Source organism: Cygnus atratus, chromosome 21 (assembly GCF_013377495.2).
Source record: "Cygnus atratus isolate AKBS03 ecotype Queensland, Australia chromosome 21, CAtr_DNAZoo_HiC_assembly, whole genome shotgun sequence".
In the NCBI taxonomy this organism is placed as follows: Eukaryota; Metazoa; Chordata; class Aves; order Anseriformes; family Anatidae; genus Cygnus; species Cygnus atratus.
The window spans coordinates 5,282,684-5,304,397 of record NC_066382.1 but is presented as its reverse complement, the minus strand read 5'-3'; the positions used below and the strand labels follow the sequence as shown (position 1 = coordinate 5,304,397).

At 44.2% G+C, this 21,714-nt stretch overlaps 2 protein-coding genes across 7 annotated transcripts in view; one reads left to right on the top strand and one right to left on the bottom strand.

Annotated features, from left to right (window-relative positions):
- UBIAD1 (UbiA prenyltransferase domain containing 1) overlaps nt 1-1,659 on the bottom strand; it is a 44,748-nt gene extending 43,089 nt beyond the window's left edge. For 3 of the 5 annotated variants that reach the window (XR_007709073.1, XM_050714902.1, XM_050714903.1), the window contains exons 1-2: nt 1,487-1,616; nt 618-1,169 (exon numbers count right to left, since the gene is read on the bottom strand). Coding sequence is in view for 4 of the 5 variants with exons in the window: in XM_050714902.1 (XP_050570859.1) it covers nt 618-1,169; nt 1,487-1,547 (613 nt within the window). In the remaining variant the exon portion in view is untranslated. Of the gene's footprint in view, nt 1-617; nt 1,170-1,317 lie in introns of all 5 variants that reach the window. The other 2 variants (XM_035557585.1, XM_035557586.2) reach the window with 2 other exon arrangements.
- Nucleotides 1,660-1,927: 268 nt separating this feature from the next.
- The window catches only part of MTOR (mechanistic target of rapamycin kinase), a 65,690-nt gene continuing 45,903 nt past the window's right edge, over nt 1,928-21,714 (top strand). Inside the window, exons 1-29 of one of the 2 annotated variants that reach the window (XM_035557525.2) lie at nt 1,948-1,981; nt 3,022-3,184; nt 3,561-3,669; nt 4,974-5,206; nt 5,578-5,778; nt 6,547-6,681; nt 7,132-7,407; nt 7,724-7,832; nt 8,705-8,891; nt 9,080-9,208; nt 10,005-10,249; nt 10,409-10,624; nt 10,908-11,113; nt 11,644-11,766; nt 12,164-12,253; nt 12,360-12,452; nt 12,785-12,919; nt 13,294-13,423; nt 13,643-13,893; nt 14,752-14,793; nt 15,791-15,877; nt 16,469-16,636; nt 16,900-17,012; nt 17,381-17,543; nt 17,813-17,905; nt 18,610-18,756; nt 19,568-19,710; nt 20,776-20,938; nt 21,081-21,226. In XM_035557525.2, the coding sequence (XP_035413418.1) occupies nt 3,065-3,184; nt 3,561-3,669; nt 4,974-5,206; nt 5,578-5,778; nt 6,547-6,681; nt 7,132-7,407; nt 7,724-7,832; nt 8,705-8,891; nt 9,080-9,208; nt 10,005-10,249; nt 10,409-10,624; nt 10,908-11,113; nt 11,644-11,766; nt 12,164-12,253; nt 12,360-12,452; nt 12,785-12,919; nt 13,294-13,423; nt 13,643-13,893; nt 14,752-14,793; nt 15,791-15,877; nt 16,469-16,636; nt 16,900-17,012; nt 17,381-17,543; nt 17,813-17,905; nt 18,610-18,756; nt 19,568-19,710; nt 20,776-20,938; nt 21,081-21,226 (4,253 nt within the window). In that variant the 5' untranslated portion in view covers nt 1,948-1,981; nt 3,022-3,064. Of the gene's footprint in view, nt 1,982-3,021; nt 3,185-3,560; nt 3,670-4,973; nt 5,207-5,577; nt 5,779-6,546; nt 6,682-7,131; nt 7,408-7,723; nt 7,833-8,704; nt 8,892-9,079; nt 9,209-10,004; nt 10,250-10,408; nt 10,625-10,907; nt 11,114-11,643; nt 11,767-12,163; nt 12,254-12,359; nt 12,453-12,784; nt 12,920-13,293; nt 13,424-13,642; nt 13,894-14,751; nt 14,794-15,790; nt 15,878-16,468; nt 16,637-16,899; nt 17,013-17,380; nt 17,544-17,812; nt 17,906-18,609; nt 18,757-19,567; nt 19,711-20,775; nt 20,939-21,080; nt 21,227-21,714 lie in introns of both variants that reach the window. The other variant, XM_035557526.2, reaches the window with a different exon arrangement.

The following is a 21,714-nucleotide window of genomic DNA, read 5'->3' as shown; positions in this document are numbered from 1 at the left end:
AAGAACGGATTACAACAGATCAACCCTTCCCACAGAAATATTGTAAATCAACCAACACATATGCAGCTATGGCTGAGAAGCATCTTTCCTCATTTTTTTTTAACCAAAATGAATAAAGGAAATGTAGCTTGTTAATTTCTCCAGACTCTCACATTTGTACCTACCCAACCCAGGAAAACACTGAGAACACGCTCTTCTTACTCAAAGCAAACACCTGCTGTTCTACATTCCCAATGAAGCTCCATCTAAAGAACATCAATGTTCCAAATCAAAACATTCCACCAGTGGAAAAGAACATTTGCAGTGAGCTATACTGCTCAGGAACGTGAGAAACGCATCACAAGAAGTTTCAGCGACAGTTCTGAAAAGCACCTAAAGCCATACATAAATAATAATGCCTCAGTGCTACTTTCCAACTGAAGAACTTGGTGCACCCCTTCCCACAGGGGTCAATGACAAAGAATAGAGGTTAATGGACCAGTGCTCTAGGAAATACCATCAAATACTTTTTATGGCAGTTAACTAGATCATTTGGGTCTTCCAGAAGCCCTCTGACAGGTCAGCTCGTTCTGTCACATTCGCATTCAGGCTCAAAGCAAGCAGGATTCAGCACTTACCTCCAGTGTAAAGGAAGGAACTGGAAAGTCCCCCAAAGTAAATCAGGGCCAGGTGCTCCAGCTTCAGCGTTGAGACAGCGTAGAGCCCTGCAGCACAGATACAGCCCACGGTATAAAGAAAGACCCCGAACCGGACTACATCCTGAGGCTCCAAAATCTGGTCCACCAGAGTCCTGTCATCGCTCTTCTTGTGATCGATGCCTTTGGAGAAGTCGTAGTAGGTGTTCACCAAGTTGCCAGCTCCGTGCACGGCCAGGACGGTCACGGCGCTTCCCAAGAGCAGCCGCGGATCCAGCGCTCCCTCAGCCCGGTACGCCAGCGCGCTACCGAGGGCCACGGGGGTGAGGGAGGCACTGAAGCTCCACGGCCTCAGCGCCAGCACGTAGGCCTTGCACTTCTGCCTCCAGGTACCGGGAGGGCCGCGCTCACCGCCTGCCAGCACGGCGCTGGCCTCGTTCCTCTCACCGCCCCGGGGGCTCTCGGCGCTGATGCTGACCTCCGGCTGCACTGGCCCCATGCTCTCCTCGACGCCTCGCCTCACAGCTGCGGCACCTGGAAGGAGGAGAAGGGCCGTGAGGGGAGGGGAACGGGAGGAGAAGAGGAGGAGAGGGGACGCCCCCGTGGGGCCCTGAGGGGAGGCGGGAGGCGCCTGAGGGGGCGCGAGACGCCTTGGGGGGGGGGGGGGGGAGGCGCCCCTCACCCGCTCGCGCCCCAACGGCCGCTGCTGCCCCGTCCTCGCCCCCCCGTCACCACCACGGCCCCGCGCGGGGGGTTCCGCCTCAGGCTCCCGTCCCCGGGCAGCAAGTTGGACCCGTGAAACGCGCCCAGGCTCCGCCGCGATGAGCCCTGCTCCGCCGCGCCGCACGTGCCGTTACGGTAGCTGCAGGCCTCGCCGCCGGGCGCCGCCCCGGCTGCCCTTGGGCCCGTCATGGGCGCCCGGACGCATTTGAGCGGCGCACACCGGGCGCGGCGCCGCACCGCGCCTCAGGCTCCGCGCGTGCGCACAAAGCGGAGGGGCGTCAGCGGAGGGCACCAGCCAGCCGGCGCCGGGAGGGCGGGCCTTCGCCTAGACTCCTCACCGGCCCCTCGCGTCCGGCCTTTCTATTGGCTGGACGCGCCGCCAGTTACTGCCAGCTGCCCTCACGATTGGCCGGGCACTGACGGTCTCTCCTTGCGGTTCCTCGGGAGGAGGGGCGGGGCTGGGGGGGGCGTCCCTTCCCTTTTCCTCCTCTTCTATTGGGCGGGGGCGGTGCCTGTCAACTCCTTCCCGCGAGCCCATTGGCCGGCAGCCACCCGCCGGGCCGACGGCCGCGGGGGAGGGGAGGACGCAGGGGCCCGGAGCGGCGGCGGCCGGGGCGGAGGCGGTGAGTGCGGCTGCGGAGCCTCCCCTCAGGAGCTTCCCCTTCCCCGTCCCCTCAGCGCCCGCCGGGCCGGCTCCCCGCGCCCTGTCAGCGCTGAGCGGCCCCTCAGCCTCCCCCTCAGCCTCCCCGTTCCCGGTGCCGACCCCCGCCGGCTCGGCCCTCAGCGAGGGACGGAGCCCCCCGGGGTGGCGGTGGCGGGGCCGCGGCCGCTCGCTGCTCCCCTCAGGAGCCCCCCCGGGCTCTCAGCCGCGGGGAAGCCCCGAGGCCGCTTCACCCTGTGGGATTTTATGGCCGCCCCGGGGATATTTGGGGAAGGGGGTGAGGTTTTGGGGCCCGGTGGGGCTGTGGGCCCTTCTGTCAAGCGGGCAGCTGGCGTTTATGTAATCTGGAAACCGGGGGTTCAAAGCTTTAAAATGGTCTTTACGTAAAGAAGCACTCGTGAGGAAGTTTGGGTGAGCGTTGCAATAGTAAGCATCCCGTTGCAGTGACTGGCGTTGCTATAAGTAGGCTTCCCCTCTCTAAATACCTCCTGGGGAATGAAGCGCTTGTCAGGCCCGGGGCTGGGGCTTCCCTGTGCGGGTGGAGCACCGGCGTTGTTGTGGAGAAACTTGGCTGAAAATGTTCACGCAGGAGTCAGATATGATAACGGCATCCTCATGGGAATGGTTGTGCCTACTTATTATAGACTAACTGTAAGACTTAATTTTACCTTGGTATCTTTTCCGCTGTTGCATGACCCTTGGCTTGGAGTTAGAGCACCATGGGTCGGGCACCTGGCCCACTGGAGCATGTTGTGGTGTTTGAGGAACTAGGGAGCAAAGGGGCTGGGGTGGGTGTCACAGCCTTATGCAATGATAAGGCCTTGTCACGGGGTTGTGGTGCCTCAGGAAGCTAGTCACTGCTTGTATTTTTTAATGCTTTTCTGAGACAGCATCCTTGCATGCAGTGGGGTATGTATTTTGGAAACAGGCAATTAGGGGTAGAGTTAAGAAGTCCAGAGATTTCAGTAACTAAAAGCAGTAAAACAAAGTGTGTCTGTGAAGAACTTACAGGACTTGATGCCCCGAGCCCCAGTATAACACCATCATGTCGGGCACTGTATCCATTCTCCAACAATTTGCCAATGGCTTGAAGAGTCGCAGTGAAGAGACGAGGGCGAAAGCTGCCAAGGACCTGCAGCATTATGTCACCATGGAGCTTCGCGAAGTGAGTGCTGCAAATAATTTATCATCATCTGTCAGATAAGTGTATGGCACTGCCTGGGTACTTTGGGGATGGACATTTTGGAATATGGAAACTGGCCTTAAAAAGAAGGTGGGGAATAGCACAGAGCTCTCCTGTGCCCCAGCATTTAGAAGAGGTGAGCGAGTTGGTGACATGGACTGGGTGGTCAAGCACCGGAATAAATAAACTCAGTGGCTCTAGGGCACAAATAAGAGAAGCTTGGTTGTGTTTGTGATGTATACAAGGAAATTAAATCAACCATTTAAGTAACCTAGGAAACATTGTCTTTACGGAGGTTTTGGGGCTGGCAAGGAGGGACAGAATGCTTTCAGCTGATGTGGATTTTTTTCTTCTACAGATGAGCCAGGAGGAGTCTACCAGGTTTTATGATCAGCTGAACCATCACATATTTGAGCTGGTCTCTAGCTCTGATGCTAATGAAAGGAAGGGCGGTATCTTGGCTATTGGTGAGTAAAAGTGCTTTATGCCTTTGGTGAGTTTTCTCTTCACGTGCCTATTCTCTTGGGACAGATTTTCAGAAGGAATGAACTTTTGTAATCAGGGCGTTACGTCTGACTGCTCAGTACGCTGGGTGCGTGCTAGTTGCTGGGCTCTGAAATCTGTCTGTAAGTGTCAGCATGGGAGCTGCTGAGTGCTGAGAGTGGCTGAAAACCTGGCGCTTAATGGGCACTGAGCTCTTCTGGGAGTCAAGCATCAAATGCGAGTGCTGATCACGTGAAAATTCTGTTCTCGAGCTCAACTGAGAACAGTTTGTGCACTTTATTTTATATGCATAACGGTGGGCTGACTTTCTGAACTCTCTTCTGCCTGAGCAGATGGATCCTTGTTATTTAAATTTACCTGGTTCAATGACAGTAGCTCCCATCCCTGGGAGGGGCTCGCGTAGCTTTGCTTTGATTCTGGTCAGCTGCTCCATCGATTGCTCTGGTTGTGCTTTTGCTGTGATATGGCAGAGCTGCCTGTGTTTTGACTCTTAGGGAAGTCAGCTTGGATAAATACCTGTTTTCTGAGCAAGTAGCTTGTTTTGTGGCAGTTACTTCAACAACGAAATAGGAGTTGCCTATGGGTTAGGTTCACAGACATAATCATCCAATCCCGACGTGTTTGAAGACAGCGGAAGCCCCTTAGGTAGACAAATCTTTGTTGACAACTGCTTTTAAGCTGACAGTATCACTTTAAAATTGTTTCTGTGAATTTAGTGCTGTTGAAAGGTGCCGGCTTGACAACCCTGGACACTGATGGCCTCTTTATCTACAGAGCAGGTACAACCCAGGCACCGGCAGTGCAAGCTTCTGCCGCGCTGCCCCCTGCCAGCGTGCCTCCACCCCGGCCTGGAGAGACAACCTCTAGGGTTGATGGGGGAGAGCAGTTTCCTTGGTCCATTCAGTCTTTGACTTCTCTACTGAGGCGGACCAGCCGTAGTAGTTGCATGTGGATGGATGCCTTTCTTTTGGGAATGGGTCTGTGATCCCAGGGTGGACTTTTTTTTTCTTAAACTAAAAATGGGGAAAATCTATGAAGCTACTTGAAGCGTTTTCCTGTCCACTTAACCAGTTCAGTCTCAAAAGAATGGTGACCTTCTCTTATTGCTTGATTTTTTTTTTTTTTCCTGTGGATTTGCAGTTTAGGAAGCGTTAATGGGAATCTTTAAGGAATGGATAGGGAATACTAACTCTCAATCAGGGATTACCTACTGTCTGCCCCACTGATTATTGTGGAAAACCTACAGCACTGCTCCCTTTCTCTACAGCAAGCCTTATCGGTGTTGAAGGAGGTAATGCCACCCGTATCGGCAGGTTTGCAAACTACCTGAGGAACCTTTTACCATCCAATGACCCTGTTGTAATGGAGATGGCCTCCAAAGCCATTGGGCGGCTTGCGATGGCTGGTGACACCTTCACAGCCGAGTACGTGGAGTTTGAGGTGAAGCGAGCTCTGGAATGGCTGGGGGCTGACAGGAATGAAGGTCGAAGACATGCAGCTGTAAGTCATCTTTTTTGTTGTTGTCACCTGTTTTGAACAGGATGGTTAAGCTTGATTAAGAGTGGTAGGAAGTGAGCTCGGAAAGCTGGGGAACAGCTCTGATTGGGAAACAGAGTGGCTGCCAGTCTAAGTCGAAGGATCTGTGACGTTCTCGTAGCAGATACAGTGCTTCTTCATCACTTCTACCTTAGAAATGCCCATTAACTAAACGAGACACCGTTGCGCTATGAACTGTAAAAGTACAGAGCTGGATACAGCTCAGGCTCGCAGACACTAACAGTTGAAATAAATGGTGCTACATTCTAGAAAATGAGCTTTGTCTGTGGATGCTCATCCTGACAGATTGTTACTGTTTCTCTCCCCACCTCCAGGTTCTTGTCCTGCGTGAGCTGGCAATCAGCGTGCCTACCTTCTTCTTCCAACAAGTGCAGCCATTCTTTGACAATATTTTTGTGGCTGTGTGGGATCCCAAACAGGCCATTCGAGAGGGAGCTGTTTCTGCCTTAAGAGCCTGCCTTATTCTCACCACTCAACGGGAACCAAAAGAGATGCAGAAGCCTCAGTGGTACAGAGTAAGAAAATAACTTTATTGTGAAACGGCTTCTTCATAATGCAATGCAAATGATCAAGTGCCAGTTTTTAGAGGAGTTAAGCTAAGAACCTGCTTCACTTGTGTGAAAACATCCACTTTGTCAGCAGAAAACTGCCTCCCCTGGAAAAGGCTGGAAACATAATGGCTTACAAAATGAGTAGTTCCCCTAGCACACTCAGAAAGCAAGCAGGAAAATTAATTTTATCAAGAATCCATTGCTTTATCTGCAGCTCATCTTCAGCTGTTGAGTCTGACCTAGTTCTACAGGCACACTGTCTTCCATGTATTGTCATCTTCTCTTACTAGCAGATAGGTTTTTTTTTCTACGCTAACAAAACTGACTGTATTAGGTAAAGATTCCCTTGCCTGATCTTCAGCTTTGCTGACATTTCCATGTGGATTCAAGCTTCATAATATCAATTAAGGTTTGGAAAGTGCAGGCAGATGTTGTGAACTTTGATTCCTCATGGTCAAGTATGCAACACAGATATTGATGAAGTTTGTACCGTGGCTTGGCTGGCTGTTTGATTAATGCTATTCAAAATACTCTGCAGCAGAGTCCACAACTTCTAGGTGATTCTTAATTTTGTGGTGTTATATTCTCCTCTTGTTCAGTTGAGGTTTGTGGCTATTGGAAAATTACAGGATGTCAGTAACTCTTGACTGGCAATATTACTCCATTTTCACAGGCTTTGCCTCTGTTATGATCGTTGAGCTTTTTTCTTTTTTTTTTTTCCTTTTCCCCAAGCATACATACGAAGAGGCTGAGAAGGGTTTTGATGAGACTTTGGCCAAGGAGAAAGGAATGAACCGTGATGACCGAATCCATGGTGCCTTATTGATCCTCAATGAGCTAGTGAGAATCAGCAGTATGGAGGGAGAGGTGAGCAAATGAACAAGAGGAGGGCTATGCCTTTTGGCTCCAATTTATTGATTAACAATGGGTAGCAGCTCAGCAATCTGTGGAAATAATCCACTGGGTTTGAAATGGGCTTGTTGGGCTGAAAAGTTATCTGAACATGGACTCAGAGCACTGATTATTTCAAATTGAGGGGTGTTGGAGAAATAACAGCAGCATGTTTTGACTGTGTAGGTGTCAAGCTCTGATGGAAAGTGTTATTAATTGAATTAATTACAACGGAAAAGAATTATGCAGAGTGCAGTTTCTCTTGTTTCATATTAGATACCTAAATGTTTTTGCTGATTTTTGCTTAGTTGCTGTTTTCCAGCCATTTGGATATCAGTGGTAAAGGATGCTGCTCAGGAAACGTAGGTAGCACTAGATTGGGCATCTTTTAGTCGGCTACCAAACATGCTTTTCTACTTTGTCTAGCGCCTTAGAGAGGAGATGGAGGAGATCACTCAGCAGCAGCTTGTGCATGACAAGTACTGCAAAGACCTGATGGGCTTTAGTACCAAACCTCGCCACATCACTCCCTTCACTAGCTTCCAGTCTCTTCAGCCCTCTCAGTCAAATGCTTTGGCTGGTCTTCTGGGGTACAATGCCCACCAAGGAATCATGGGTTTCGCAACCTCACCTATACCAGCAAAGTCTACCTTGGTAGAAAGTCGATGCTGCAGGGATCTAATGGAAGAGAAGTTTGATCAGGTAAGTGTTCATTCAGGTCTACCAAAATTCACAACACTGGTTCTTGTCATGTAATTGACCTCTGTATCCTTATTAGGCAGGCAATACTGCCTAATACTGAATTGAGGTATCAAACCTCATTAATTGTATATATTCTGGTTGTGTCACTGTCTGTTAGAGCCGTGGTTTAATTTCTTTGGAAGTAGTCTTGATTATCTGTCTTCTTGATAGGCTCTGAAGTCAAATGTCAGTGGAATGCCTTAGGGCACGCAGGTAATAAACGGTCATGCATTACTACCAACAGCCATCCTTCAGAGCTTGGTCTGTGTCCTTTCAGGTGTGCCAGTGGGTTCTCAAGTGCAGAACCAGCAAAAATTCTTTGATCCAGATGACAGTCCTCAATCTGCTACCACGGTTGGCAGCTTTCCGTCCTTCAGCATTCACAGGTGAGGAGACAGATGGCTGGATGTTAGTGTTGCTGAAATTGGGCTGGAAGTTACCCAGCTCTCTTTTGTCCAGATGAGTTTGTGCAGGCAATGCAGCAGTAGAAACATTGTGCTTGGAAGATGAGCAGATAAATTCCCCCATGCAAGTGGTGGAAGGACAGGGCTTTTTTGTTTTGTTTTGTTTTTTAAGACCAAACTGTTCCTCTGATTAAGAGAATGGACTGAAAGTTATTTTCTGAATTCTGTAATCAGTACCCTAAGAAGTAGAACCTCATTTTTTGTCTTTCCTCAGTATGTCAAACTTACGGTTGAACTCTGCTTTTTTGCTCGCAATCAGTATAGCCCTAATATCAGCAGAGCTGTTGTCCTCTTCCTGTTACATCTGCCAGGAAATCTCAAGGTAAAATGGGAAATAGCTGCTGCTTTACTGCAGTTCAGTTGATTTCTCAAGCAAGTTTAGGAGAACCTCTGAGTTGGAGGTATATCATTAAACTGATCCAAGTAGGTTGGAGAAAGTTTCTGTTGTCTTTTTTATAATGATTGATTGGAAATTTAGAATAACAAGATGCTTGTTTCTTGTTCCTGTATAGAATCTGTAGGAGGTGTCTTGGATCACCTGCTGCAATGTTCTCTTGTAACTCTTTCATTTTGGTGAAATGTATTTAAAATTAAAAAAAAAAAAAAAAAAGCCTTCTGGGCTTTAGAAATTCTATCATATAGCAATGTGTGTTTGTTACTGCTGGTGTCAGCAAATTTTATATCACAGTGTCTGTCCCCTGGTTTTATACTTGTAAAGGCTTAGTTGCAAATTTGATGCAACTATATAAACCTAAAAAACCTCCAATATCTGTTTTGTTCTCTCTTGGTGGCAGCTGATCAGTATCTTCCAGACACTATGAACCACGTTCTCAGCTGTGTGAAGAAGGAGAAGGAGCGAACAGCAGCCTTCCAGGCCTTGGGTTTGCTTTCTGTAGCTGTGCGATCTGAGTTTCAAGCTTACTTGCCAAAAGTCCTTGAAATAATAAAGGCAGCTCTTCCACCAAAGGACTTTGCCCACAAGTAAGTATTTGGAGGTTAGGTTAGAGAAGAAACTGAAACACCAGTTCTTTGTATAATTTTTATCATGTGGAATGAAATTGCCATGTTAAAATCGGAGCTATTTTTGTAAGATTGAGAACACAAGCAGGATGAGAAAGTGTTTTTAAAAAATAGCAGCTTCTCTTAACTTCTATGTGGTCCCTTTTCAGGAGGCAGAAGTCTGTGCAGGTTGATGCTACAGTCTTCACCTGTATTAGTATGCTGGCACGAGCCATGGGACCAAGTATCCAGCAGGACATCAAAGAGCTTCTGGAACCTATGCTGGCGGTGGGCCTGAGGTAAATATGAGGCACAGGAACACGTCTTTCTGTCAGCCACTGGATGGCATTGTTGGCCATGCAGAAGGAGATCTTGAAAGTGTTCAGATTGCGAATGAAGATTATTGCTTTTAAGTGATCTGTATTGCTCTTTCAGAAGAAGAATATGTTTAAAGCGTTACAAGTCCTCTGAATTTCTTAAAAGCATCGGTGTCTGTGTAAAGTAGTTTTTTAAAAAGAAAAAAAACACTAATAAATTCAAAAGCAATCTCCTTTACTTCCTACCATTCAAACACATTTGGCAACAACCTGCAAAAATCTAAAATGTCTCTGAAGGTCTGCAGATCCCTGCTGTATCATATTGGCGGGGAAGGAGAATGTTGAATATTTGCACCTAGCTTCTTTCACCTTCAGAGTACAGCCCGATAGTTCCTATTGGAAATCTCCTAGCTCATGAATATGTCAATGTGGGAGGGTATGGAGAAATCTAAGCAACTCTGTGCTACATGGGTGTTTAATGTTATCGCCTGGAATTGAATTTAGTAGCTTTTGTGTCTAAAAAGCACAAGTACAAGGAATCACTTAAATTTGTAGTAACATATGCTGCAGTCCAAGTGGTTTGCTCACCAAGTTCATACAAGAACTGAGTTCATATGCTTGAGTTCATACAAGGACCCCTATGCTCTGCTGGTAGGCGTTGCTGCGATGTGCAAATGCCCACAAATATCTTCTGATGGGGAAAGGCGTAAAGAAAAAGGTGAAATATGCACCTCTTATTGTTTCTGTTCTGATGACTTTGTCTGCTTCTTTCCTTCAGCCCTGCTCTAACAGCCGTGCTGTATGACTTGAGTCGTCAGATCCCCCAGCTAAAGAAGGATATCCAGGATGGGCTGCTGAAAATGCTCTCCCTTGTTCTAATGCACAAGCCTCTGCGACATCCAGGCATGCCAAAGGGCCTTGCTCACCAGCTGGCCTCCCCCAGCCTCACCAATATCCCAGAGGCCAGTGATGTGGGTAGTATCACCCTTGCCCTGCGTACACTGGGCAGCTTTGAGTTTGAAGGTAAGAAAGCAGAGGAGCAGGGGGTATGGGAAATAAACACTACTGCATTGGAGCACAAATAGCAGGATAACTCAGAATATTCTCTTTAAAATCCAATTCCCAATAAGGCCAGTATTCAAGGGGTAAACCTGTGTTAAATTCCCATCTTCTTCTTTCTAGGCCATTCGCTGACTCAGTTTGTGCGGCATTGTGCGGACCACTTCCTGAACAGCGAGCACAAGGAGATACGGATGGAAGCAGCCCGCACTTGCTCTCGTTTGCTCACGCCTTCCATCCACTTGATCAGTGGCCATGCCCATGTGGTCAGTCAGACAGCAGTGCAGGTTGTGGCTGATGTTCTCAGCAAACTGCTTGTGGTTGGAATAACAGACCCAGGTTAGTCTGGGATTCAGTGAAAAGGATTCTCCTACCATAAGTTCATTTTGGCGCATGAGCGGGTGATGATATAATGGTTGTGGTATGGTTTGACCGTATTTGGCATTAACTTAAGCAGCTAGCTTGTTTCTCATGGGTAAAACACTGAGGTAGTAGCGTCTCATGCTGGGGAAGCTGTCATCATTTTTCTGAAGCTGTAAAGAGTGTTTGAGGCCAGTTGTGAATAATGGCAATAATAAGAAGGGTTTGTGGCATTTAAAGAATAACAAATACGTTCTTGCAGACCCTGATATACGTTTCTGTGTGTTGGCTTCTCTGGATGAGCGATTTGATGCTCACCTTGCCCAGGCGGAAAATTTGCAAGCTCTTTTTGTGGCCCTGAATGATCAAGTATTTGAAATCCGAGAGCTGGCCATCTGTACTGTGGGTCGCCTGAGCAGCATGAACCCTGCTTTTGTCATGCCTTTCCTGCGCAAGATGTTAATCCAGGTAATGCAGAGCGATGGCTGCAGTGAGAATAGAGTATTTGGTAATTGAGATTAAAATGGTGTTAAAGAACTGGGCTACCCAACTGTAGTGAATGTGGGGGGGTGTGGGTGGATATATTCATCACCCAGCTTAGCAGGTTTCAGCAAGTCTTTCTTTTTGATTGATGTACTGAAGCTCTAGGGATGTATTAAAAAGGAGAGGGTAGTAGTCGCTATTTCACCCACATTTGTCTTTCCAGAGTGCTTACAGTCTGTATTGAGGAAGAATGTTCTGTGCTGATTTTAGGTGAATGGATGGCATTGCTTCATACAAGTAGATAGTACTGAAGCCATATATTCCATTTAACGTTGATTAACTTTAGCTTCATTTAGACATAAGCGACTGGATGGAGTGTAAATGTAGAACACCATTTACAAGTGCTGAGATTGCTTTTTCCTTCTGTTGTCATTGGACAGGAGAAGAGGAAATCCAAAGAGTTTTTACCTACCTTTTATCTTCCCTTTCTTATGCTTCCATTGTCTTTTCTACAGATTCTAACAGAGCTGGAACACAGTGGTGTTGGTAGGATTAAAGAGCAGAGTGCCAGGATGCTGGGTCACCTGGTTTCTAACGCTCCACGCCTCATTCGTCCATATATGGAGCCTATCCTTAAGGTAGAGTCAGGGTCTATCCCTCTTTGTCTCCCTCTCACAGACATTTTCTGGTGACTTTGGAGTGAGATGATATAGCAAGTGAATGCATGACCCTCAGCCTTTGTCAGAAGCTGCTGTTCCGCTTTGTCGTAGCAATAGAAAATCAGATTGGTGTGGATGTTGCCTACAGTAATGCATGTATAGCCTAACATGTAGACAGTGTAGCCTGACTTGATTCTGGATTTGCATAATGTACGTAAAACCAAGTTTTCATTTACTGTTGAAATAATCACCATGATGCAGGTTCAGCCCCTGAGGGATCTGGGGCATAAACAAAAGGAAAGAACACTTTGGGTACTGTATATACAGCAAGAAGTCTTCTCAACATATTATAATCTGTTCCTCTGTCACCTACCAGGCACTGATAGTGAAACTGAAAGATCCTGATCCAGATCCAAATCCAGGAGTGATTAACAACGTCCTAGCTACCATTGGGGAACTTGCACAGGTAGGGATACTGCAAGTACCTCTTGACCATGCTCGCCAGTTGTCAAGCTTCTGGCAGTGCTAGATGAAGAACTTTGTTGTTTTTTTTTTTTTTGCGTTTTCAATAGGTCAGTGGGCTGGAGATGAGGAAGTGGGTAGATGAACTCTTCATTATAATTATGGATATGCTACAGGACTCCTCCTTGCTGGCTAAAAGACAGGTAAGTTTTTGATAGTTTGACAAGGGACTGCAGTGCTTCTTTTGAGAAGTGCTGCAAAATTTACTTTTTGAAGGAAAAGAAGAAAGAAAAAAGGCAAGGCAGTATTTTTGGAATGCCCAGACTCGCTCTTGGTGCCCATTTGAATTGTAACTCTGAGTAAGGGCAATTAAATCAATCACCCGGTCTAATAAATTGTTGACTATCACTTTCCTTACTATTAACTTATTAAAAACGCTCGCTATAGAGGCTTTCAAACCACAGGCTGTGGATTGCAGCATGACATATTAGTTTTGACCAGTGAATTTATTCTTCTCTGGGTTTGATCATTCCAGGTGGCTCTTTGGACACTGGGACAGCTTGTGGCTAGCACTGGTTATGTGGTGGAACCATACAGGAAGTACCCGACTTTGCTGGAGGTGCTTCTGAACTTCCTGAAGACTGAGCAGAACCAGGGCACCCGTAGAGAGGTATGAACGAACACAAAGCTGTCTCACAACTGTTTCTAAAAGCTCTTTCAATAGAGCTTTCAAATAAATTCCTCTTTTACATATATATATATATATATATATGTATATATAAAATATGATTTAAAAAAAAGGGAAAGATCATTGTTGTGGCTGATAAAAGTACAATAAGCAGAACTAAAAGGGTGTAAATGTGTCAGTGAAATGGCCTCCAGCAGTTGAATGGAAAGGACAGGTGCTTTCTCCAGGCAATCCTTTTATATCCAGGTCTTTTCTCTTTAATCCTCAGCACCTTTCCAAATACCTGGATTCATGTGTTGTCTTATGCATTACTGATGCATTTCTGATTAATTTTCTTTCCGTTTCTCTTTTGTCAGGCTATTCGCGTGTTAGGGCTACTGGGTGCTTTGGACCCCTACAAACACAAAGTGAACATTGGCATGATTGATCAGTCCCGTGATGCTTCAGCTGTCAGCCTCTCGGAGTCCAAATCCAGTCAGGATTCTTGTAAGTATCTGGAGAAGCATCTATTTTCACTTCTCTTTCAAGTGAATACCTTCGTGATCTACAAATAGGTCTTTATTTTATTTTTAATGTATTTACCTGTTTGTCTTTTCTTTTGAGCACATTATTAGTGTGCATATTTCACCTAATACTTGGATGCTCCTGAAATGGTATTGGAGAGCATTTAATACGTAGCTTGTGACACTAGCTTCTTTCTCCTAGCGGACTACAGTACCAGTGAGATGCTGGTGAACATGGGAAACCTCCCTCTGGATGAATTCTATCCAGCTGTCTCCATGGTGGCACTGATGAGAATTTTCCGAGATCAGTCCTTGTCCCAGCATCACACTATGGTAGTTCAGGCCATCACCTTTATTTTCAAATCTCTTGGGCTGAAGTGTGTGCAGTTCCTGCCCCAGGTCATGCCAACGTTCCTTAATGTAATAAGGGTTTGTGATGGTGCCATCCGAGAGGTGAGTGTACTAGGGACCACTCCTTCCCTCCTGTTCCCCTGCCCTAAAACAAGAATCCATTTAAAAGCAAATGCAACTGGCTTTGGGTATTGCTGTGCTTTGTGTTGCTGTCAAGCATGCTGCAGAAGTGAGGTACAGCTCTGCTTTTTCTCTCCTACGAGCATTTGGTAGAATATCCAGTGGAAACAATTTTTCTGCTACTTATTAAAACAGTTGCTTCCGAGCATAATCCTTAGATGAACAATACCTGATCCTGTTTTTTCCATCAAGCTAGTCTTTTTCAGGAAAACAGCTAGTGCAGCTCCCAAAGCTTTCAGTGATCTCTGCATTAATGTACTGTTGCAAATAGTTATTATGTAGCAGAGAGAGATTCTTTAAGTTTCTGATGCAGCCATGTACTTTGACTCATCTGTGAGGAAGAAAATTGAATTTGCTACAGTCTGCTAACATTCAGAGCAGTGTGGGCGGTGATTCCACAGCAGCATTTTCTCTTCCTTCCCACTTAAGTTACAGTTTTAGAAGGAAATGAGAATTGTGTGAAGATAAGAATGGGCCTAATCTGCATCTAACCAGAGACGGTTGCTGTTTGCTGAGCCTTTTTCTCAGGCTGCTGAAAACAATCTCGGGGGTGGAAAGGGCAGTTTGTACTGGTTATTGCTACTGCGTTGTATAGATGGGATGGGTGTTCCCTTAGCAGAATCCCAACCCTGCTATAGAACCACTGTTTTCTCCCAGACTGAACTACTACTCAAATTGGAAGAAAAACCTCTTGTGCCAGGGTTTGAAAGTCCTAGACCTGACTGATCTAATTTGCTTGAAAGCTATGCAGTTGTGCACACTCTGTTTAAAAATTTTCAGGTAAAAGAAGATGGTGAAAGTGTACTGGGGAGAAGAGCTGAGGTGGGTACACATGACACTAAAGCCTAAAGGAGGCAGGTCCTTGTCCTGTACTTAAGCACCCTCTCTCAACACCAACAAAAAGCACAGTACAGGAGCTCAGAGTTCATTTTTGGTAAATATAGGTGTACTGCTCTCACTAAAGAAGCTGATCTTATTTCTTACTCAGTTTTCACAAAACCCTGTAATCCTTCTCTGAGCTCCACTTTCACTGTATCTTGTCACTGTAGTCTTCAAATACTGCATGAAGGAATGAAATTTAATATTATAATAATTTAGATATTCCTATTTTCCTAGGAAAAAAGACTATATACATGTATCTTATGGACAAGGAGATTTTACCCACATTATTTCATACAAATTTCAAAAATAAATTAATTGCCATGAGTGAATGTATAAGATTTGTATTAGGGGAAAAGGAATTGCAAAACTGTCATAGTATACATGGATAAAATTGTCTCAGTCAAAATTCTCTTATGGTATCAACCATCCTTCAAAAAAAATCATGATATATCTGGCAACATGAAAAGGACCAAACTCTCTTTCCCAGTAACTTTTCACCAACACGTCTTGGTGGGGATGAGGAAGAGTGCAGGAGTATCTTAAAATGTGTTCCAGTTTTGCTTACAGGCAGGGGGAAAAGGCTACAGGCTAAATTTTTGGAAGTATTTTTCAAACCTGAATTACAAAGCTCTGTAGTAGCAGAAGTCTTGGAGTTTGTGCTTGCAAGTCTATTCTGACACATTCTAAATTTGCTTACTTAAATGTTTGTGTGCTTGACTGTACAAGGCTTTGAGCTCATCATTTTTTAATACAAGTTAAAAATAAATAATAAAATTACCCCTGAGCTGAAGCTGCTAAGAATTTAGCCCCAGATTTTGAGCACATAGAAGCTTTGCATGCTGTTTGTTTGTTAACTGAGCTTGCAATTTGCTTGTGAAACACAGTTCACCCAGAGTTTAAATAGCTACATTGATCACTACCCATTTTTTCCTTCCAGTTCCTGTTCCAGCAGCTAGGGATGTTAGTGTCCTTTGTGAGAAGTCATATTCGGCCCTATATGGATGAAATTGTCACCCTCATGAGAGTGAGTATGATTTTTAAGCCAATGTTTCACTGTCAGAAAAGGTGGATTGTGCTTCTGTCATTGTCAAATGCATCAATTACTTCCTAAGTTCATATTAAGTGCAAATTCCATTTATTTGAAGCAATAATTGCATCTTGAAATAACTTGTCTTTGGAAAAATAATATACATTATTTTGAGTAACGGCAATAAGAGCAGCTCCTAGGATTCGCTAGTGCGTGAATTCTTTCAAGTTCTTGGGTTTTGTGTATTTAAGACTTTAAAAATCATAGTTTTAACAAGAGGTGTTTGGAGTTCATAAATAGATGGCATTTCACTTCATTTTCATGTACTGTTTGCAAACACTTAGAGGTTAGGAAAAATCTATTGCCTAGAGGTTGTTTTTATCAGATCTAAACATACTGGAGGCACCAAATGTTTTAAAAACAAACTGGAACCACCCACTTATATAACTATAAGAGAAGCATAGTCCCTCTCTGCAAGCTTGAGTTTAACTAGATACTGTCTCCTACAATCTGCTTTTCTTGCAATTAGTACAGCTCAGCTGAAGGAGAACTACTTAATTTTTTTTTTGGTTTCTTTTTCTTCTGTAGGACTTCTGGGTCATGAACAACTCCATACAGAGCACAATTATCCTACTTATCGAGCAAATTGTGGTAGCTCTAGGAGGCGAGTTCAAGCTCTATCTGCCTCAGCTCATTCCTCACATGTTACGGGTCTTCATGCATGACAATAGTCAGAGTCGTATTGTCTCTGTCAAGGTGAGTGGGAAGCTGCAGCCAGCTGGGTTGATTTTGGGTATTGCCAAGGCAGGTGCAGGCTATGTGCCTTATTCCAGAAGGACTTCTACTGCTAGTGTGTTGAAAGCAGGTGGGAGGTGCAGTTCAGCAATGGTTTAGGGTGAAATGATACAGGCAGTAGTCTGTTTAAAGTGCAGGGTCAAAGCAAGTTTTCTCTAGATACTGATTTGTTTAGAATGCATCTTTCCTGACTTTGGGTCACGTTGGGTCATTTTTCCCTCCAGCTACTGAATGCAATCCAGCTCTTTGGAGCTAACCTGGATGACTACCTTCATTTGTTACTACCTCCCATTGTAAAGCTATTTGATGCCCCAGATGTCCCAGTAGTGGCTCGCAAGTAAGTGTTAGTGGCTTCGCAGATGTGGTGGTTTTTTGTTTGGTTGGTTTTTTTTGCCTGTGGTTTTCAGGTTCCTCCGTGATTGCCCAGTGATTTCTCAGTTGGGCATCACAGCACTCTTACTAGCTTTTCTTGGGTATAGACTATTACTATAGACTATTACTGGATCTCATCTGTCAGAATTTTAGCCTCTGCAACTTGCAAGCTGTCCTGCAAGTGATAGCTGCATTAATGATTTTGGTGACATGTTTTTGCTATTACTGCTGATGGCTAGGAGGTCTGAGCATGAATCACTAATATTTTTACATTCTGTTTCTCTTGTACTGTGAGAGATAAGAAGTCTTCCCTTTTTTCTGCTCTGACTTCAGAGCTGCTCTAGAAACAGTGGACCGCTTGACAGAGTCCCTGGATTTTACTGATTATGCTTCACGGATTATTCATCCCATTGTGCGAACGCTAGATCAGAGCCCAGAGCTACGAACAACTGCAATGGACACACTTTCCTCTTTGGTATTTCAGTTGGGAAAGAAGGTAATATTCTTCTAAGGCTTGCAAGCTTACAAGGGGAGGAAAAAATCTTTGTCCCAAAGGTCAAGAACTTCAAGTTGATTGTTTGTAGTACGCTCATTCTGAATTTTTAAAGAAAACACGCTTTCCTTCTCTTAGTTGGTTCTGGAATCAGAAGTTACTGAAATCAGACTTTCAGAATTGGTTTATTATAAGATCAGTCAAACAAAGGTAGAATTTTACTGCTCTTGGTGAGACTGAGTAACTAGCTTTTGATGCATTCCCCTGTACAGTACCAGATTTTTATCCCGATGGTGAACAAAGTTCTGGTGCGACACAGAATTAACCATCAACGCTATGATGTTCTTATCTGCAGGATTGTAAAGGTGAGTGTAAGGATACTTTGGGAATGTTTTCATGTTGAAACTGATGTAGCTGTAGTGAAGGGAGGCTTCGCTTCAAGTTACTCATAAGATGAACAATAGTTGTTGCTGTATTTGTTAAAATCTCCTTATAGAGCTATACTTCAGATTACATTGGGAAAATTGTCAACTGGTATCAGTTACTTCCTATAGAAAAAGTTCTAGGTAAGAGCTTGCGCTTGTAACCAGTGTCATTACTTTTTCTCTTGGTTGTTCTTAAATGTGGATTTCCTGTACTGTTTCCGCAAGTGCCAGGGTTTAATACTAAGGTAACAAGGTCTCCTTTTGTGTAATAGGGCTCGCGTTTCAAAAACCCAGTAGCTGCTTTGTAATTTGATTAGTGTAGGACAAGCAGCATGTTGCTGTCCCAGACCTAGAAGCAAGACAAATAGGAAAGAGTGCTTATTTTTAAGGCATGTTATTCCACAGTGGTGTATTATTCTGTCCTTTAATACTAGGAGCTAATACTTATTATCTTAAATGGAAAGTGGCTATCATTTGAGTTCACTGGTTTATAAGCTGTAATAATCATTATGAATCACAGCTGTTTGCATCACAAATTGAGCTGTAAGATTGGATAGTGCACTGACTTTATCATCCATTTGGCTTGCAGAAAATGGCTTTTATGTGCGTGGGTGTGATCTTCATTGTAAACCATTTTATTGTAGGGTTATACTCTAGCTGATGAAGAGGAGGATCCACTGATTTATCAGCACCGGATGTTAAGAAGCAACCAGGGAGAAACCTTGGCCAGTGGTCCAGTGGAAACAGGTCCAATGAAGAAATTACACGTTAGCACCATCAACTTGCAGAAGGTAGAAATTCAGCTCTGCACAGCAGGAGTTTGCCACTGAAGGGAAGAGCTATTGTGTCTCAACTGACGAGTTTGTCCAGTGCATCTAAACAACATTTGTTTACATCTCTTTTCTGTTGCTAGTTCTGGACAAGAACTAAGGTCAAAATAGTGTCTGAGACTCTCCTTAAAATCAGAAGGTTCTAAGCAATGTAAAAGATAGGAGCAGTTCAATTGCCAGGCTATTAACAACCATGAAGTAATCCTGAAACTTTCTCGATATGGGAAGTACGAACAAGGCTTCCTTGATTACAAAGAATCATCTGTAGCTTCTAGAGACATCTATTTCAGAGCCCCTGCCTTTTTTTATTAAACCATTTCTTTTATATCTTAGTATTTGTTATGTACTCTTCAAGCCAGTGTAGGTCTTAAAGCTAAGCTACTTTCAACAGTAAATGTATGCAGCACTCAGTGCAGTAGCAGGATGGATTAGTTTGAAAATGCTGGGTTTAGAAATGTAATTCTAAATGCATTAAGTATTTTTAAGCTGATCTTTGAACAATGGTTTCATCTCTTGATGTATTTTTGTAGGGAAAGAATTATTCATGTTAAATATTTGTCATGACAGGAATACATTTAGGGAAGATTTCTTAGAAATGAGACTGACCAACTGCAAATGATTTGGACAAGGTAAATGGATTTCAGGGAATTGAAAAGGGAATTTCAGAAATGTGGTTTGGAGCTATGAAGAAGTAATTCTGCCTGGTGATGGATTTCTTCTGCTTCTGGATTGTGCTTCATTTTAAGTTAAATTGTCTTGCTTTGTACTTCAGGCCTGGGGAGCAGCAAGAAGAGTCTCCAAAGATGACTGGTTAGAGTGGTTAAGAAGACTGAGTTTGGAGCTGCTCAAAGATTCCTCCTCACCATCCTTGCGCTCATGCTGGGCCCTGGCTCAGGCGTATAATCCTATGGCTCGGTAGAGTATTTACGTGTTTTTCAGATCACTTGAAATTACAGATGCAAGCCAGAGGTCGTAAGGAGAAAGTTACTTAAAAGCTGTTGGGTTCCATAAATAGGGATAGATCCTGCTTTGGGACAAATCAAATAGTTGGCAACTTGATTTTATTTCTAGCCTTCACAATTGGCAGCTCCATGATGTGCACAATATCTTTCAGTGGAATTCTTCATATTAGTTGAGAAATAACATAAGGCACATAAAAGCAAAGTTGGAAAAACAGCAGAGTATGAAATAGCTTCAAGGATCTGCTGTGGGTGGATAAAAATTCCTCTGAAGGGAATAAGCTGCTGGGCTTTATTTCTTTTGCAACCAGTATCTGGAGAAACTTAATGTTTCTGTAAGGAGTTGCTTGTGTATCTCTTCATGATGGCATAGGCTTGTCATCTAAGTGCATAAGAATCTGACTACTGCTGTTCATCCCTGGTTTCATTTTGTCTTAATGTAAGCTTTATCACTTACAAAATAGAAGAGGAGACAGCGTGATGAAAGGTCAGCACTTCCTAGGTAGGCAGAAGTAATGCTAGTGTCCTCAATGCATGCTTACAAATGCATCTCAAACCCATTTCACAGTATTTTTTCAGAGTGTTAGCAGTGACAAGGGCTCTAACTGTATCTGTTTTTTCATCACCCTTCCTCCTCTATTCTCAAGCTTTGCCACTAATGCAGTCTCCAGCTATTGCAGTCCTCTAGTGAGCACAGAACGCGTGTCTGTGTGTCCAGAGAAATGACCAATCATCCTTTTCAGTGCTGCTCTGGAAAGTGTGTTCTAACTTAAAATAGTTGCTAGCATATGATATTACAATATTGTAGTATGATAGTGTCTCATCCTATTACGTATTCTTAAAATGGAGTATTTGGTACAAAAGTTAGCTTTTATAAAAGCTAACCACCATGTATTACAGGTAGAGAGATGTTTGCATTTTGTAGCTTTTTTTTCTGAGTAAACGGGCAAGTCCACTGTCAAATATACTTTCTCATTAATAATGAATCCCTACCTCTCACTCTTCTGGTTTTCCTTTTCAGAGATCTTTTCAATGCTGCTTTTGTTTCATGCTGGTCTGAACTGAATGAAGACCAGCAGGATGAGTTGATCCGAAGCATTGAATTGGCCCTGACCTCTCAGGACATCGCAGAGGTTACTCAGACGCTCCTGAACTTGGCAGAATTCATGGAGCACAGTGACAAGGTAGAGATGCTGTCGGGCAACTCTTTTTTTCTAATGCTGGCTAGCTGGCTGGTATCTGGTATATGGAAAGGGTGTGAAGAGTTCACGTGCACTTTCTCTCTCTCATACTCAATTTGCTTTTGATATACGTGCTTTTACCCAGGGTCCATTGCCTCTGAGAGATGATAATGGCATTGTCCTCCTGGGTGAAAGAGCAGCAAAATGTCGAGCATATGCCAAGGCCCTTCACTACAAGGAGCTGGAATTTCAAAAGGGTCCCACCCCAGCCATTCTAGAGTCTCTTATCAGGTAGGACCACAACTGATGAGGTTTCTGCTTTCACATCAATACTCAGTTTAGGATACCAATAGGATGAATCTAGATAATTCTTAGGATTTCATTATCTGACTGTGTTGTAGGCTCACCAACTCTAGCTTGTATGCTCCTAGCTGCTAAGTTCTGCCCTTTTACTATGTGATTAAAACTCCAATAGGAGCCACAGGAAATGGAAAGGATGGGGCGTTTTCTGATTTCCACCCCTCACCCTTCAGGTTCTAATTTCTTGGATTTGTGCTTTCTTGTTTTTTGTTTTTTCTCCCCTTTTATATTCTTTCATCCTTTGTCCCCTCTTACGTTTCTGAGGAAAAATACAGAATTCAGTGTGTTCCCTTTAATGGTCTCAGTCACTTGTGAAGCTGTTATCTCCGTGTATCAAAAAGCAAGTTAAGGAGCAAAGACTTGAAGTAAATCAGGGTTAAAAATGAAAGACAATTTTTTATTAGAAATTAAAAAGTTTA